Source organism: Strigops habroptila, chromosome 12, assembly GCF_004027225.2.
Source record: "Strigops habroptila isolate Jane chromosome 12, bStrHab1.2.pri, whole genome shotgun sequence".
Taxonomy (NCBI): Eukaryota; Metazoa; Chordata; class Aves; order Psittaciformes; family Psittacidae; genus Strigops; species Strigops habroptila.
Window position 1 is genome coordinate 18,320,035 of NC_044288.2, and position 17,052 is coordinate 18,337,086.

Genomic DNA, 17,052 nt, shown 5'->3' on the forward strand with positions numbered 1-17,052 from the left:
CTTGGACATGAAGGATCAAGCAGGAGCTACACATCCAGACAAAGAGCTCAGACAGCCGCTGGCTTCAAAGGGCCCAGGAGCCAGCAGGGAGAGCTTGGCAGTGCTTGCTGCCCGATTTCCAAGTGAAAGGGAATAAATAATGAGAGGAAATCCTCCTGTCTCACCTTCCCTCACAGCTCTTACCCCCCTGCCACGTCTGGCTGCCTCCAGCTCCCCTGCCAGCCCCATGGCTTGTTCCTGACATGTCCCTGGGAGCCTGGCACGGCTGGTGCAGTGCTTGGGGATGTGCTATGGGCCCACAGCGAACAGGGCCCAGATCTGGCTTGTTTCTTCTTGCTTTTGCTTCCTGATGCTGTCTCAGAGCTGGTGGCCTGCCCCTTGTCACTGACAAGTAAATGCTGCAGGCTGCTTCAGGGAGCAGTGGGTGAGGATGCTCTGTGGGAGGGGAGCTGCATCTCTGCCCCATGGACCATGCAGCAGCGGGTCCAGCTCTGCCTGGGGAGGGTGAGGGCTGTATGGCCTGCCCATGGGTGTAGGTAAGGTGTGCAAGGACAGGACTGAGACCCCTGGGGTACCCCATACCCCCTTGGGGATGAGGGGTAAAGCGGAGACCAAGATGGGCTGTGCCTGTCAGTGCTCGATTGCTCTGTAGTTTCCCTTTACACCCCGTCACCTTGCAGGATGGGTGATGGGCATCATGCAAAGACCCCATGACCCCTCTGCTGTTCCTGAGGTGCCTTCCAGGATCTGATGCTCTTGAGGTCTCTCTGTAAATGGAGAAGATGTAGCAGGGAAATGACACTAAGGGCCAGGGCTTGCCACGTCAGCTTGGATTACCCTGGTGGGCTGTGCACCACCCATGGTTCCCACAGCAGGGAAGGAAGTGAGGTTGAGCTGGTCACCTAGGGAAAAACAAGCAGTGCGAGCATCAATACCAGTTGCTCCCAGGACCTGTTCCCAGCTTCATGTCCAGGGCAGGGAGTGGAGATGGCTCATCATGGAGAAGTCCATGCCCCAGGGTGTGGAGAAGACCTTTCCCCAGCTGTCCCTAGGGCATGCCCCATTCTTTGGCAGTTCTGTACTGGGCTTCCTGACACCATCAGTGTCAAACCGAGGGGCACCTGTGTGGTGTGGGTCCAGGAGGGGATGCCACGGGCTCTTCAGAGCTGTTTGTGTGTGGTGAGTGAGGGCTGCAGGGGTTCCCTCTGTGAGCCCCCAGCCCTGGCTGTCCGGGCAGCACCATCCTGCACCCCGCTGCAGCCCAACACTGACATCTTGTGGTGCTGGGCGAAGGCCCCAGTGTGTCCGCTGGGAAGGGAAACCTCCCGAGATACCTGGAGAAAGCTGCGTCTTGAGGGATGCGCTGGGGATGCTGCAGCAGAGGTGGGCTCAGAGGTGCCGGCCGCGGGGGGCTGGACCTGCCCGCTGCCCCCTTGACAGTGCATGTCCCCCCTGCAGTGTGCGGCTGTGACCTGGCCCAGTCCGGCTTCTTCTTCAAGAACCAGGAGTACATCTGCACTCACGACTACCAGCAGCTCTATGGGACCCGCTGTGACAGCTGTGGGGACTTCATCACTGGAGAGGTCATCTCAGCCTTGGGCAGGACCTACCACCCCAAGTGCTTTGTCTGCAGCACGTGCAGGTGAGTTCAGCCATCACCAGGGTGCATGGCCCCCTGCAGAAGCACTGTGCACCAAGGACAGGGCTCTTCACTAGCCCACGGACCCTCATTCCCCACTCAGCACCGCAGCAGGAACCTCGTCTGGGTTTTCCTGATGGAAATAAAATGGCCCCAGCCCTTCCCAGTGCACCCTGGAGACCTGCCATGGTCCTCCTGCCCCAGCATACGTGCACGCTCACCACCTCCCCTTGTAGCCCTTGCTCCTCAGCACCATGCATCCTTCTGGCCCTGGGGCAGGAGATCACAGGCAGCCCCAAGCACTGCATGGAGGGGAGCGAGCAGCTCACATCTCCCCACCTCTGCTTGGCCACAGGAAGCCGTTCCCCATCGGAGACAAGGTCACGTTCAGCGGGAAGGACTGCGTGTGCCAGAACTGCTCCCACTCTCTCATCAGCACCAAACCCATCAAGATCCACGGGCCCAGCCGTAAGTTGACTGCTCTTGTGTTATGTGATGGTTGCAAGAAGAAGGGACCATGTGCCCCCGCATGGTGCTGGGCTGGGTTTGGGGCCAGTGTGCAGCAGTGCGTGGAACCACAGGCATTCACAGAGAGTTCGGAGGAGGAACAGGGTAGTCCTGCAGCTCCACCTTGCAGGTCACTGCTGGTTTTAGAAACTCCCTCAGCCTGTCTGTGGCCTGGGCAGGGGCCACCACATCAGCAGATGCTGTCTGGGGCAGTGGGGAGGTGTTGGAGCCAGGTTTGCTCTCAGGCAGTGGCCAGATGTTGTTTTATGTCCAGCTGTGCCAAGGTCTGTGTCCAAGTGCCAGCCTCAGGACTGCTCACCTGCTGTCCTAATGTTGCTGTTACTCACTGCCTCTGCAAGCACTGAAAGGTTCCTTATGTTCATCCACTTGCACTAATGAACCCAAGCAATGGACAGACTCTTTTAGATAGGTTTGGCCTTGCTTTTGACCCAGGATATTCCTTGGGATACCCTTCCTTCATGCCGTGCTTTGTCCCCCCAGTTTCACCGTGCCGCTGGCTCTCTGCCCCGGGCCACTGCATCCCATGTGTCTCAGCAAGCCCTGGAGCATCAGTGCCTGGAGCAGAGTCCTGCAGCCAGAGGGGGACCCAGGACCATGGTGTCACCCAGGGTGCTTCTCACCTGCTGGTGCTGATGGGTCCCTGGAAGCCCCCCAAGCTGCCTCCCCCAGCTCTCCCCATGGCCTTGATGGAGTTAGGGCTTGTGGCAGGGTTTGAAGGAGCACCAGCTGAAGGACATCTGTCTCCATCAGCACCCCAAGCTGCCCAGAGGCAGGCTGTGGCCAGCTGCAGCACTCTGCTGTCTCCCATAGCAGGGCAGCGGGCAGGGGAAGGGCAGCCACATGCTCTGCCTCCTCCTTTCCCTTCCCATCCCCTTCCCAACAGCCCAGCACTCCTCCCAGCCTGCAGGGCTGGGTTACCTGAGGGCATCGTGCTTTATTCATAGGCAGCAGCCAGATGTACCCTGCTGCCTGCATGTGCCCCTTGCTGCCCAGGTGAGCCTGGCAGGGGAGGTGTGCCTGCTGTGGTGCACTGCACAGGCAGGACATCCCTAGAAGGATGCTCATCCTCTCTCTCTGAGCAGCTCAGAAACCAGCAGGACCTGTGCGAGAGGGAGCACGTCCTGTCTCAGCTGAGTTGGCCAGGCTGCTTTTGCCAGGGGTCAGAAATCCTCCCTCCTTAGCTTTGTCCATCAGGCAGGGACTTGGTGCAGAGCTGCCTGGAATGGACTGAGTGGCAAAGCCTGCTCAGGCTGCCTGTGCTGTGCTCCTGTACCTCCCTGGTGCTGCAGTGGAAGGTGGCCGGGAGGGGGTTAAGGAGAAACCCCATCCGGACAAACCTGCTGCCCAGGGGAGAAGAGGACAAGGAGGAGTCAAGGTCAGGGGTCCATGTGCTTCCTGCTCCCAGCCTTGGCGGGAGCCAGGGGAAGAGGGGAAGGAAGGGAGTCTCGTCAATACTGCAGCAGGGCCGGACGCGGCTGCCGGAGAGCACAGCCCTTCCTCTGCTGCACACACTGCCGGCCGCTTCCCATTGCTCCCGCCTGGATGGGAGCCCCCTGGGACCTGCCAGGGCAGCGTGGCCCCGGCAGCCCATGATCTTGCCTGGTGGGTGCTTGGCCAGGGTGGCTGGTTGCCGGTGGTGCCATGGAGGTCCCAGCTACAGCAAGAGGTTTTCCTCCTGGCTCCTTTGCTGGAAGCAAGCAGAGGTGGCATATTCTCATGAAGAAATGATTCCCTGTTAAGAAATGATTGGCAAGAGGCTGCCCCTGGGGTGGTCTCAGGGGCAGGGTGTTTATAACAGCAGCATCCCTAGAAAAGGGGGTCCTCTGGGTGCAAGGGGTGTGCCAGGTTAAGCAGCTGGAGTGCCTCTGTGCAGGTCAGCAGATGTGGGTGTTCCTGCTGCACTGCTGAGCCCCATGAGGAGCTGCAGTGGTCCCACACACCCCTCTTTTTTCCTCCCAGACTGCGCAGGCTGCAAGGAGGAGATCAAGCAAGGCCAGTCCCTCCTGGCCCTGGAGAAGCAGTGGCACGTCAGCTGCTTCAAGTGCCAAACATGCGGGATCATCCTCACCGGCGAGTACATCAGCAAGTGAGTGCCACCAGCCTGGCATCAGGCTTGGCTGTGCTGGCCATTGCCAGGCTGTGCCCCGGGGGCTGCAGCGAGGGGGTGCCCAGCCCTGCTCACCTGCCCTCACTCCCTTCTTCTCTCTCTCCCAAAGGGATGGCATCCCGTACTGCGAGTCCGACTACCATGCCCAGTTTGGCATCAAGTGCGAGACCTGCGACCGGTACATCAGCGGCAGGGTCCTGGAGGTGAGTCCCGGAGCTGTGGGCACCCCATCCCGGTTTGTAATAGGGACCATGTGTGTCACACCCAGAGGTACATGCCTTGGGGAGGTGTGGGAGCTTCATCCTGCGCTCTTGTCATGCTAACCTTGCTAACCTTGGTGTCTCAGGACTTCCCCTGTGGCACAGCGTGACCACCTTCTCTGGAGGGTGGCAAAGGGGGAAGGAGCACCACGATGCTGCAGACCTTTGGAGAGGTGGTTGGGGTGCCGGAGCTAAGCAGCCAGAGCATGCTGTGGCCTGCGTGTGGTGGGACACGTCTGGAGCCCAAGATGTGGGGACACAAGCCTTGACCTGCTGCTGCCAGTGCCCGGCTCTGGAGTGTCCCCACCACGCCGGTCCCAGCCTGCCTTCCGAGTGCATCCTGTGCAGGCAGCCTGCCTGTTGCCGTGGAAACGCATCCAGCTCTGCTGCTGCTGCGGAGCCCGGGCGAGGGGCTGCAGCACCCTGCCCATGGGCAGCATCCCCATGGCACATCTCTTGCAGGGCAGCAACCAGAGCAGGGGTCCCATTGCTGTGCCAGAGCTGGAGGGGCTTTGCTCATCACATTGGTGGCCAGCAGGAGCTGCTCCAGGAGCAGCTGCTCCAGGAGCTGCTGCCACTGAGGGATGTGGGGATCCCACAGCAAGGCATGGGTGCAGGTGGCTGTGGAACTGCCTACCAAGAGGTGGTCACCCCGCCGGTCCTCCTGGCTGGGCTGGCCTGAGAGCACCCAGCATGGCCGGGGACCCTCTCCTGAAGCTGGAGCCAGGCGCCAGGAGCCCTCCAGCATCTTCCCCCTCTTCAAGGAGCTGCCTGTGTTGAAGGCTTTCTGCTGACTCCAGGCTCCAGCAGCAGTCTCAGTGCTGGCTGTTGTGAGTGTGAGCTCAGCACTGCAGCAGGTGCCCATCATGGGCCCACTTGATCAGCAAATATGAGTGGAGCAGGGTGAAGCCAAAGGCTCCCGTGACATGGAATCCCTGCTGCTGCTCCCCGATAACCCTATGCTAGGACAGAGCATCCTCAGCCTCCCTAGCAGGACAAGCAGGCTGGGTGTACATGGTATGGGATGATCAGTAGTTGAGAGGAGCTGGAGGGGACCTGGAACCAGCCTGGCCAGCACCATTGGGCAGTGCTGCCTCTGAGCCACTTGTTGCACTGCTCTCAGGTTTTCCTCGCTCAGTGCAGCCACAGCAGAGTAAGGACAAGCATATGATGGTCCTGCAGCTGCATGTCTGAGGGGATGGACAGAGAGCAGCTCTGCAGGGCGTGACAAGTGTGGGGTTGCAGCCCCGGCGTAATGACAGGGGGACAGACCTTCCTCCTCTCCCATACCTTTTTTTCCCCTGGCTCTTCTCCTGGCAGTAGTTCTAGCTCCGTTCTAGCTCCAGTTCTGTCCACCTCCCCCTGTGCCCTCCAGTCCCAGCTCAGCTCCCAGCATCTGCCCTTCCTGGCTGGAATAAGTGACCGAATCCCACTGACATCCCATGGGCACTGAGATGCTCCAGGAAACAGTCCTCTCGCATTAGCACCTTGCATGCTGCACCCATGCCCACACGTGGGAGCCCTCCTTGTGCAATAGGACTCTGTGGGCTGAAAGTAACGTGCTTTGGTGCCAGAGTCCCCACGGGCAGAGCCAAGGTGCCACCTCCTTGCATGTGCCATCATGGAGCCAAGAGGAGTGTGGGGTTTGGGTGCTGAAGAGCTGTGCCAGGCGAGCACCTCTCACCTCCCCACGCTCCCCGGGTACGTGCCTGCTCGCAGTATTGAGTGATGTGTAAAACCAGAGGCTTTAATTGTCTTCTCCGGCAGAGCGTGAAATGGAAAGGGCGCCTTAAAATAATTTTAGGCTGCAAGGAGCCTTCCCATGCTATCCCAGCAGCCTCCAGGCTTTTCCAACTGCTCCAAGCTGTGCAGCCAGGCTCGGATGATTAATAAGTCTTGAAGGGACCCCAAGTGATAACGAGCAGGTCTCTTCCCTTGCAGCCTTTTATGTGAGCTGTGATATTAACCACTATAAAAGGAACAAGGTTTGGTCATGGTTTGGAGAGTTGCTCCTGGAGAAGGAGTGGTGTATTTTGAGATGTTGAGTGGGTTTTGGAGGTCTGCGTTGAAATGGAAGTTGGGAGTGGGCTGGTAAATACCACTGGGGGAGTGAGCAGCCGCTGTCCCTCCACATCCACACCCCAATTTGCAAAGCATCCCCTTTTGGCATGATCTGACCCGTGACAGCAGCCCATATAGTCTAGATAGGAAAAGATGTGTGTGTATGGCTTTTTCTCTTGTCAGCACACCAAGCCTTTGAAGGTACTAAGAGGGTCCAAGAGCACCAAATCCAATCCAGATTCAGAGAGGGACCAGGGAGGGGAGCACATCCGAGCCCCATATCCCCTGCATTAGCTGTCTCTAGCCAGCTGGAAATAGAAGCAGTGGGAACTGCAGGCACACTGGCTTGAAGTGTGTAGGAGCTGGGTTATTTTTCACCTCTTTCCCTGTGTTTCCAGCCATCTCCTGTTGATTCAGCTCAGTGCCTGCTGTGGGTGCACAGCATGGGCTGATGGGTGCCTGCATGTGCTGTGGTGGGCAGCTCCAGGCAGGGCTCTGTGCACAGGGCATGGCGCAGAGCAGGAGGAACTGCTTGTCCTTAGGGAGCCTCAGCAGGGTGGTGGGTGACATCTCTGGTCCTCTGCGTTCACATGGGTCCGTCTCTGCAGCCCTCCTACCGGTGACTCTCCTGCTGTGTCATCAAGCTCTTGGGTGTGAATTGGGGGTGTTTGGGTTGTGGGCTCAGCCGGGCCAGCGCAGGAGTAGTTGTGCTGCTGCAGCTGGCACAGGGAGATGCCTGGGCACGGGGCTGCCCCTTCCCCAGATTGCATTGCACTGCAGTGGGTCTGAACTCTCCCACTCATCTCCCCTGCCTGCCCTAAAACCTTCCACTCTATTTTGGCATAAACTGGAGGGGGGAAAGCTGCTGGCTGCCATCTGCACCCAAGGGACATTCAATTCCAGGTTGATTTTTATGGGCTATCAACTGGCAGATTCCCAGTTATTCTCACAGCAAATTTTCCTGTTGATCCTCATGTTTCAGGCCCGTTCCAGCCCCTTCTATCATAACCCCCTTTGTCAGCAAGAGCCTCATCTTCCCTCTGCTGCCTTAAATCATTGTTCCTCTTCTTTTGGATTATTATGGGAGTAAAATGTGCTTTGGGGTTGAGCTCTGACAGCGCAGCCCAGATTCCTCTTGCCTTGAGCCAGCTCCTGCCTCCCAGCCCAGAAAACGAGCCTGTAATTGAAGTGCAGGCAGACACTTTGAGTGGAAACAAGCTACCAATTAAAGCTATTATCCCTGTCAAAGAGCAAAGGGAGCAGCCCGGCTCTGGCTCAGCTGGGGAATAGTGTGTTCCTAGTGCTCAAGTCTGCATGGCTTCATGGAAGGAGAAAAGTTTCTTGATGGAGAGGGGCTGGCAATGGCAGCCAGGGAGGGTCTGACAGCTTTGTGAGGTTCATCTTTGAGGTCCTTCTTCTCCCTTTGCTGCTTCCCTGCTGTGACATCCTGGGCCAAATCTGCTGTTTCTCTTCAAAGCTGTAGAGGGAAGGAGCGTGGCTGCTTGGCTGAGTGTTACTGCAGAGGGTCTCTGTTATTTCCAGAGTGCAAGGACAGTTTATTAGGGGTGAGGTTTGTAGGGGCATCTTCCTTAAGGGTTTGGGACCTCCTGGCTGTGCTTTCCTGTGTGTTGGATGGCTCAAGGAGAGCAGAAGGTTTCCAGTCTGACTTATAGGCCAGCAGGTCAGAAGCATTAGTGATGAAGCAGTCTCTGGTTTTCTCCATGTGTTGTGGTGGTCCTTGAGGCCACACTGTGTGGTTTTGTCCCATTCGCCTTGTCATTGTTGCAGTGACACCAGGGCCACTCGCCCTTAGGGATGTGAGCAGGTCATCACATCCTGCCTTGATCAGGAGTCCCTGTTCTCTGCTCACCCTTGCAGGCAGGAGGGAAGCACTACCACCCTACCTGTGCCAGATGTGTCCGCTGCCACCAGATGTTCACAGAAGGAGAGGAGATGTACCTCACAGGTAGGGATCCCGCTGCGGTGAGGAGGGACTCCCCTGTGGAGGGGTGTGCTGTTTGCCGAGGTGTTTAGGGTTTGAGTCCGTATGGAAATTAGTGCCAAAAGGATCTCTGTGCAGCAAAGAGACCGGAGATCCCTTCTCTGCTGCTCCCCTGCCACACAGCCCCTGCTCTCTTCCTGGGCTGTGTGGCAATCATTTTTCTCCATGAAACCTTCCCTGCCACTGAACTGGGCAGCTTTTTGCTCCCTGTGAGTCTCCTTGCAGAGCCAGGGAGTGCTGCTGAGCATGCCTGGATGTGTCCCTGGCCTGCACCCAGAAAAGAGAGGCTGGGATGGGCACAGGGTGCCTGGCTCCCTGCTGTCCCCAAGGGAGGATGGCGCAGGACCCCTTCCCCACTGCCCCAACCTGCCCAGGTTACTCTGGGAGCAGCACCGGAGGGGTCAGGCTTTTGCTGGGCACAGCTGAGTGGTTTGGGTTTGGTTTCAGCAGGAGCTCATCCCTTAAGGAGCTGCCTTAGGGCATATTTCCAGTGCAGGGGGAGGGTTTGTTTTTGCTCATAACCTGTAACCTCTGCTTGCCTGTCACCCTGAGTCGCTGATGATCCCATGGGTTGCAAAGGAGGAATTGTGTACCGAGAGCACCCGAGTCGGGGTCCCAGCACCGCCCCATCATGGGCAGCAGGATGGGTGTGCTCAGCATCCATCCCAAGGCTTGGTGGCTTTGCTGGTTCCAGCCCTGAGGGAACTGGATGCCACAGGCTCAGTGTTACCCCACGTTTAACCCTCAGGAGCAGCCTGGCTGAGCGCTGGGGCTGTGCCAAAAGCACCCCCGGGTTTGCTGTCACAGGTTAGCAGTGCTGGCCACTACATCTCAGTACTTGGGAGTTGTTTCATTTCATCCTTCCAACAGGCACATGCCTGCGGTTACACCGGTTACAGGAGCGCAACCTGTAGCTGCAAAGCAGCTGCTGCTGGGGACAGGGGGACCCCAGGCTGCGGGTCAGTGCTGGAGGTGGCAGGACAGGACGAGTCTCCCCCATGGCAGGGGCAGCAGGATGATCCCTGACAGTGGAGCTCAACTGTGCATGGAACTGAAACGCTTTCTCTTTGCTGCGTTGCAGGCTCTGAAGTGTGGCACCCCATCTGCAAGCAGGCGGCCAGAGCGGAGAAGAAGCTAAAGGTAAGCACCAGGGTGAGGGGCATCTCCCAGAGGTGGCACCTCGCAGGTGATGTTGCCCCTGAGTCCTTGCTGGAGGTGGGCTGTTGTGGCATTGTCGAAGCCTGCAGTGGCTTCTGAGGCTGGCATGAGCAATGTCAAGTGGTTGGCTTAGGCTGTTAGTGGGGACCTGCCTCCTGGCTGGTCCCATGCCACAGAACCCCTCAAGCTGTTGCTCCATCTCTGTGCCCTCTGGCCATGGGGACAGCTGCCTGCTGGGTCATGCCAGGGCACTCTCCTGAGTCTGGATTTGGCCCTAGAGAGGCCAGGGCACGGAGCTGGATGGCAGCGCAGCCTGCAGTGGCTGTGGGCACCAGCAGCAAGCAGGTGAAAGGGCAGAAGAACTGGACCTAAAGTGAAATTCAGCTCCAAAACCAACAATTTGCTCACTGCACCCAGCACCGTGCCTGTGCAGAGGTCCCTCCTTGTCATGCTCTCATCTGTCCTCCGCTTTTCTGCCTCTACAGCACAGAAGGACATCAGAAACCTCCATCTCGCCCCCTGGTTCCAGCATCGGCTCCCCGAACCGTGTCATCTGTGTAAGTACAGCTCTGCCCGGCTGCGTGGGGCAGGATGGATGCTCCAGCCCCAGGGAAGAGAGCAGCAGTTCCCAGAGCTGCTGTGCAGTGTGAGGTGCGCCCAGCATGTTGGGACAGCGTGGACAAGCCGTGCCCCCTCGCTGCAGCATCATGCCACGCTGCCAGGGCTGATGGCACAGACCAGGAGCGCTCAGAGGGGCGCAATCCCACACTCCCAGCTCCTCTGCCCCTTCCCACTTGCTGTCTCTCAGGCATCTCCTCTTACCTCTTCCTGCTGCTGGGGTGTCGGTGGGCTCTGTCTGCTCTGTGCTGGTTCCACACTGTGCGCTCCAGCCTCCCTTTTCTTCTCTCCTCCTCTTCCTTTCTGTCTCTGTCTCTCCCTCTCCCTAGGCTAAAGTGGATAATGAGATCCTTAATTACAAAGACCTGGCAGCTCTTCCCAAGATTAAAGCCATCTATGAAGTGCAGCGTCCTGACCTCATTTCCTACGAGCCCTATCACAGATACACGTCGGATGAGACACTGGAGAGATATAGCTATGGGGAGGTACTGAGCCTCGATACACCAGCTCTGCAGGGAGCTGGGCCCTGATTCGGGGCAATGGGGAGAACTGCATGTGGGTTCACTCGCTCCAATGGGAATACTGCAGGGAGGCAGGAGAGGGGGTAAGACCTCTCCCAGAGGCTCCCCATCACTGGGAAGAGGGCCGGAAGGGTAATCTTTACATTGCTGCTATAGAGTAAGGAAGAAACCAGTGATGTTATCAGCTGATGGCCATGTGCTGCAGACCCAGTGTGCAGGGTACAGGCAGTGCCGTGCAGGAGGCGATGTCACCCTCGGGAGTGATGTGGCAGGGAGCTCACCATGGCAGCCCGCAGCAGGAGAGGAGGAGGGCGTGCAGCACACGTGCATCCCTGTGGGATGGAGGGACAGAGGGACAGCAGGCTCTGCCCGGAGCCTGGCCCTGGCAGAGGATCCTCCTGGCCACCCAGGTGCCTCTGGAACATGCAGAGCTGCCCCTGTTGGGTGCTGGCCCCACAGCCAGGGGAAGGGGGCTTGGTCAGTGTGTTTTGTAAGTGTGTGATGAGATGATGCCTAAGCAGCACATGGCACAGGACTGCCCCACTCCCCCAGGCAGACTGGGATTGATGGGTGATTTCAGTAAGTCTGTGGAAGGAGAAGGTCTGAGCAGCTCACACAGAGATGGGGACCTGGAAGAGGACTTCGCAATGGCCAGCAGCAGCATCTCTTGCATCTCCATCCCAAGGCTTGTGACAAGTGTGGTTTCCTCCAGCCCACCAGTAATGGTGCAGGCAGTATGGCCATGGCCCGCTGTGGAGGACCATGGCGCCAGCAGCCACCTTCCCCCCATTGCAGCCGCTCCACCGAGGTCTCTGAGCAGGGATGCAGGCTGCTGATCCGGGAGGTTCCATCCTCTCACCAGCTCCCCTCCTGCCCCGTATCCTGCCACAGTTCAGCTCCTGCTGTGCCACCAGCTGCCCTCACCGCCTGTAATGAGGTTGTAACGTGGGACTCCCATCTGTCACTGCTCCCTTTAACCATGTGCTGTCTCTCTCTTTCTCTCCCCCTCCTCTCTTTGCCTCCTGCTGCCTCCAGTCCCTGGGGACCCTCTCCCCGTACTCGCAGGTAATGCCCCAGCAGGCGCTGTGGGGTCTGTCACCTGCAGCATGTCCCTCTGCCCAGGGACCTCTGGGCTCTGCTGAACATCCCCCTGCCCGGGTGGAGATGGGGAGACCGGGTCCAGGAGGGTCCTGTCCTTCAGGCCCTGGGGAGAGCAGCGCGCAAGCCCTCCCTGGCAGAGGGGACCTGCCTGTCCCTCATACGCCAGCTCTAATCCTGCTCTCTCTGTGTGTTTCCCGGTCCCTAGGACATCTATGAGAGCTTTGACACGCGGCAGAGACGAGCCTCCAGCCCTGGCTACATCGACTCCCCCACCTACAGCCGCCAGGGCATGTCCCCCACCATCCCGAGGTCCCCACACCATTTCTACCGCTCAGGTGAGAACTTCAGCTGCAACCCCAGGCTGGGCTGAGCTCAGACCCCCACGTGGAGCGGAGATCACCAAACTGTCCCCTGCCTCCGCAGTGGTCCCTCCTCTGGCAAGCAGGCAGGAGGCCTGGTGGGTCCGTGGGGGGCTGACAGCAACAGGAGCTGTAGGTCAGTGACCAGCTCTGCTGAGTGCATCCTCTGCCTCCCCTGACTGTTGTCTTGTGAGCAGCGAGAAGAGGCCAAAGGGGTTTTGTCCCAGCTCAGACCTGAGCTGGGGCCCATGGAGGATGGAATGGTGGTGAGCCCCAGGTCCAGTGAAGACCCCTTGAATGGCTTGTTAGCTCTGAGAGAGGTGTGCATGAGAGCGCTTATGCCCAGTCAGTGCTGTAAGGGGGGTCCTTACACACATACATACACACGTACACATGTGTGTGCATGCCCTGGAGCATGTCAGGGGGAAGCAGAGTGTGTCTGTTCCATGTCTCCTGTCCTTTGGAGCCAGGGAAGAACGACTGGGAAAATCCAAGGTCAGTAAGTCCAGAGGTCCCGCATTCTCTGCGCTGCATTGCCAAGGGCCTGTCACTGTTTGCCTCTGCAGCACGCTCGGCTTTCCTCTGCCAGCAGCGGGGCAGCCCTGCACAGCACCCGCACACAGGGTTTCCTCTGCATCCCGCTTCCTCTGGAGATGCAGGAAATCTTCCTCTGCTCCATCATGCCCCATCCTGGACCACGGCCTGGCACATGTCCCCATCACCACATGGCTCTTCTAACACCGCTGCATTTAACACCCGTTTTCTTCTGCCTCTTGTTCTCTCTCTCGGTCACTTATGGCTGCTTCTGCTCGGCACCGCGTAGGCACCGAGAGCGGGCGCAGCTCCCCCTACTATAGCCAGTTAGATGTGAGGTCCTCCACTCCAACCTCATACCAAGCGCCCAAGCATTTCCACATCCCAGGTAGGCTCTGGAGCGCCCCGGCCCCTGGGGAAGCGCCGTGTCTGTGGCATGCCAGCATGTGCCGTCCTTGCTGTGTCGCATGCGTAGCTCCGCCGCCTGCCTAGAGCCAGCTGGCAGCAGGATCTACCCCTGGTAGAGGCCATCCATAAACAGGACCTGCAGCTTGAACCCTCCTTCCTCCACATCACCACCCAGATGTCCCAGAGCTGCCCAGAGTCTGCTTGATCCTTGCAACATTCCTCTTATCCCTTTTCCTTTATCTTCCTCCACTCCCTACACGAAGACGAGTCCCTTGCAGAGAGCCTGCCCTTCCCCTGCCTCCCCTGCCCAGGATCACAAGCTGAAGCGTGTCTCCGGAGGCCTTTCCGCACCCATCCGCTACAGATGACTATTTTATACTCCCCATAGGGCCCGCCGCTCCCTCCCCCCAGAGTCTTCTGGGCTTGCCAGATGCCTGCTCCCCTTCTGCAGGGATTGCAGGGGGACACCAGGTAAGGGCCACCACCCGTTCCCGGCCACTCAGAGCCCACGGGGACGGGGACGGAGCGGGCAGAAAGGGAAAGCGGGGAGGGAAGCAGGCAGCTGCCCATCCGTCTTTCAGCATGCGCAGGGGGGCCAGAGCCCCACAACACCCTGCTCAGCTGGAGCGTCTCCTGCTGCCCTTGTCCTCCTCCGTGATGTAGAGCTGATGCCTTGGGACAGCACCATGAGGACACCCACAGGATCCCCACCGTGGTCCCCTGCTCCCACCCCATCCCTGGCAGGGTTTGGTCCCGCTGCCAGTCGGTGGTTTATGGATGGCCCCGTCCCTGCTCCGCTGCCTGGCCCCTGCACAGGGGCTGTAGCTCTCGGCGCCAGGCTCCAGTTCGCTTTCCCTCCCGGCTCGCTGTTTTCTCTCTCTGCTGTGGAAAGAGGCTTTGGCTGATGTGGTTTCGCCCCAGGTAGCTCGCAGGCGGTTGTTCCCAGCACTGGCACCCCGAGGAGCTGCAGCAGCAGCCGGTGGCTCCTGGCTGTGCCGCTCCCGGGGCCGGTGGTGCATGCTGATGCTGGGGTGTTCACTGCATGTCCTGGTGTGCGCCGTGTCCGAGGGCAGCCCCGGGACCACGCTCCTCCTGCCCATCCTGCAGCCCACCCGGCTCTGGCCCGGTGCTGGGCTCCCATGGGATGTGTGGAGCCAGAGGTGGTTATGTGATGGAAACGTGGAGTGGGTAGCATCTCCTGCAGGACCTCTGTCCTGTCTGCACTCAGCGTACCCACACTGACCTCCTCTTCCTCCCTTCTTTCCTTCTTTCTTCCCTTTCTTTCCTCTACCAGCTGCCGGTGAGAGCAACATCTACCGGAAGCCCCCCATCTATAAGCGCCACGGTATGTATGGTCTGTGTGCCGTGCACCGGGCTCAGGACACGGGCAGGGTACCAGCACAGGGCTTGGTCTGTCTGAGTGGCATTTAGGGGCAGGGCAGGACATGGGAGCAGGCATCAAGGTGTGAGATTAGGGTGCTAACCAGGTGAGCTGGTGCTCCTGCTTCCCCTCCAGGCAGCAGAGTGCAGGGCTCAGTGGGAGAAAAAGCTTCGGACTGCATCCTTGTTGTGAGGGATGGAGGCAAAGGCTGTCAGTGGGACTGAGGCCAGGGATAGCTGTGGGAGAGGCTGTGGAGGGGTGGCAGAGAGTGCCTTGCCCCCAGGAGGGACAAGGGTGCCCATTGCTTGCTGATCCCAGGAGCTGCAGCAGCCTTGGGAAGAGGATGAAGAAAGTAATTTGCAGTTTCACATGGAGCCATGGAGAAAAACCACAGCTTATCCTGGATGGATGCTCCAGGGTGAAACAGGCCCGGAGGGTGTTGAGGGATGGGGAGGAGGCACCATGGTGGTTTGTGTCTCAGCTTGCACTGTCCCCGCTTGCTTCTGCGTGTAGAGGGGCAGCGGCTCCCACCCAGCAGTAACTTCTCTGTGTCTCCTCTTTCTCCCTGGGCTCTCCCTTCCCCCCTGCCCAACTCCCACTGCCCCGCTGCTGGCTGCACCCACTGCTGTAAGTAGCTGCCGTTGATAGGGTCCCCTGTGCCCACTTGAGGTGATGGGGTGATGCTGCCACACTGCCTGGCCTTGGTGCTCCTTCCCTGCAAGGCTCCTGTCCTGGGGGAAAGGAGCAGGGCTCACCCTTGGGGGTTTCTCAAGCTCAGACCCCAGCAGAGCTCTGTGTGTAACCCTGCCATGAGGCCAGAGCTGCTGGGGTCACCCCTCTGCTCCCCGCCACTGCACTGCTGCCTTCCCCTGGCAGTTACCCACTGAGAGCCCTTTCCCTGCTGTACTGGGCCTTCCCCCATCCCTTCCTGCCTGTGTGGTTATAGCCCTCTGGGTGATGGGACAGCCATAGGGATGCTGGTGGCACTGGTGGTACTGGGGCTGGGGAGGGCACTATGCAGGAGCCAGAGCTTGGTGGGGTGCTGTAGGCTATGAGCTGTTCAGGTCCCTTCCCAGCCACATCAGTGACAGCCCCTCTGCTTGTCACCGTCCCTACCGTCTGCCTCTGCACCCTTGTCTCCCGAGGTGTCAGCAGTTTGAACATGGATTATTCCCAGCTCTGCTCTGTGCTGTCCCAGACATAAATTGCTGGTGGCCACTGGGGAAAGGGGAGGGAAGAGGGTTTGCCTTCATCCCGGGGTGGATCTTTGCAAGTCCTACCAGCGGTACTCGGGGTCCTCATTGCAGCTCTGCCTGCTCCTATTGCAGACAACCCCCCTGCAGCCACGAAAAGCAAAACCAGCGAAGACATCGCACAGTCATCCAAGTACAGCCCTGCCTACTCCCCGGACCCGTACTACCACTCCGAGTCAGAATACTGGTCCTTCCAAAGCTCCCCCAAAGGTAACAGCCCCTCATTGACCTGGGGGAAAGCAAAACCCATTCCTGCCCCGTAACCAAGCCATTCTCTGGGAGGAAGCTGCCCTCAAGTTGGGTCTGGACCTGAAGGTGGGATTGGGCCATGATACATGCCAAAGTGACCCTAAAATCCTAGCACTTGGGACTCAGTTGTCCCCATGCAGCTGGGGACTGTCTGCTCTCTACCTGCCTCCACCTTCATCCCCATCTGACCCCTCCACGTGTCTCCTTGCAGCCCCCCGGGCCCGGAGGTTCTCGTCGGGAGGCGAGGAGGACGGGTACGACCGGGGCATGCACAAGGTGAGTGATGTCCTGGCAGGGGACAGCCAGCAGCAAGCTGCCCCCGTGGCGGTGGGCTTTGGGGAGGAGACCCAGCCCAGCTCCAGCGCCCAGGAAGGGGCCACCACCATCTCTGCTTCCCTTGGCCACCCCCAGCATGGGGTCTGAAGGAGGGGTACGAAGCAGCCTTTCCCCCCTGCGCAGATCCAGAGCGGCATCGGCCGGCTGATCCTGAGGGAGGAGATGAAGGCTCGGTCCAACTCCTATGCAGACCCCTGGACACCCCCTCGCAGCTCAGCCAGCAGCAGAGAAGCCCTGCACACAGTTGGCTATGAGGGCTCCCTTAATGGCTGTAAGGACCCTGTCTGTCTGTCTGTCCCACCCAGCAGAGCCCCAGCCCCTGTCGGAGAGAAGAGCAGGGGGTGGGGAAGGGGTGGTGGGAGATGTGCTGGGCACCAGAGTTGGGCTTGGGAGGCTCTTTTCCTCTCTGGAGGGCTCCATCCATTCCCTGTGTCCTGGCTGGGATGGGGCATTGCCTGGTGGGTGTTTGCAGTCTGTCCAGCAGCCTGGTGAAGTGCTTCATGGGGTGGTTGGTGGTCCCTTGGGCCCCAAGGGTGT

General features: G+C 59.2%; 1 protein-coding gene across 12 annotated transcripts in view; it reads left to right on the forward strand.

The window, feature by feature from the left end:
• ABLIM3 (actin binding LIM protein family member 3) overlaps window positions 1-17,052 on the forward strand; it is a 51,447-nt gene that overhangs the window by 31,888 nt on the left and 2,507 nt on the right. For 3 of the 12 annotated variants that reach the window (XM_030504090.1, XM_030504089.2, XM_030504088.1), the window contains exons 3-17: window positions 1,459-1,642; window positions 1,995-2,107; window positions 4,127-4,253; window positions 4,384-4,477; window positions 8,474-8,561; window positions 9,679-9,737; window positions 10,241-10,312; window positions 10,703-10,858; window positions 11,930-11,959; window positions 12,201-12,330; window positions 13,178-13,276; window positions 14,591-14,641; window positions 16,006-16,140; window positions 16,391-16,455; window positions 16,639-16,786. In XM_030504090.1, coding sequence (XP_030359950.1) covers window positions 1,459-1,642; window positions 1,995-2,107; window positions 4,127-4,253; window positions 4,384-4,477; window positions 8,474-8,561; window positions 9,679-9,737; window positions 10,241-10,312; window positions 10,703-10,858; window positions 11,930-11,959; window positions 12,201-12,330; window positions 13,178-13,276; window positions 14,591-14,641; window positions 16,006-16,140; window positions 16,391-16,455; window positions 16,639-16,786 — 1,551 coding nt within the window. Of the gene's footprint in view, window positions 1-1,458; window positions 1,643-1,994; window positions 2,108-4,126; window positions 4,254-4,383; window positions 4,478-8,473; window positions 8,562-9,678; window positions 9,738-10,240; window positions 10,313-10,702; window positions 10,859-11,929; window positions 11,960-12,200; window positions 12,331-13,177; window positions 13,277-13,684; window positions 13,768-14,590; window positions 14,642-16,005; window positions 16,141-16,390; window positions 16,456-16,638; window positions 16,787-17,052 lie in introns of all 12 variants that reach the window. The other 9 variants (XR_003994114.1, XR_003994115.1, XM_030504091.1 and 6 more) reach the window with 9 other exon arrangements.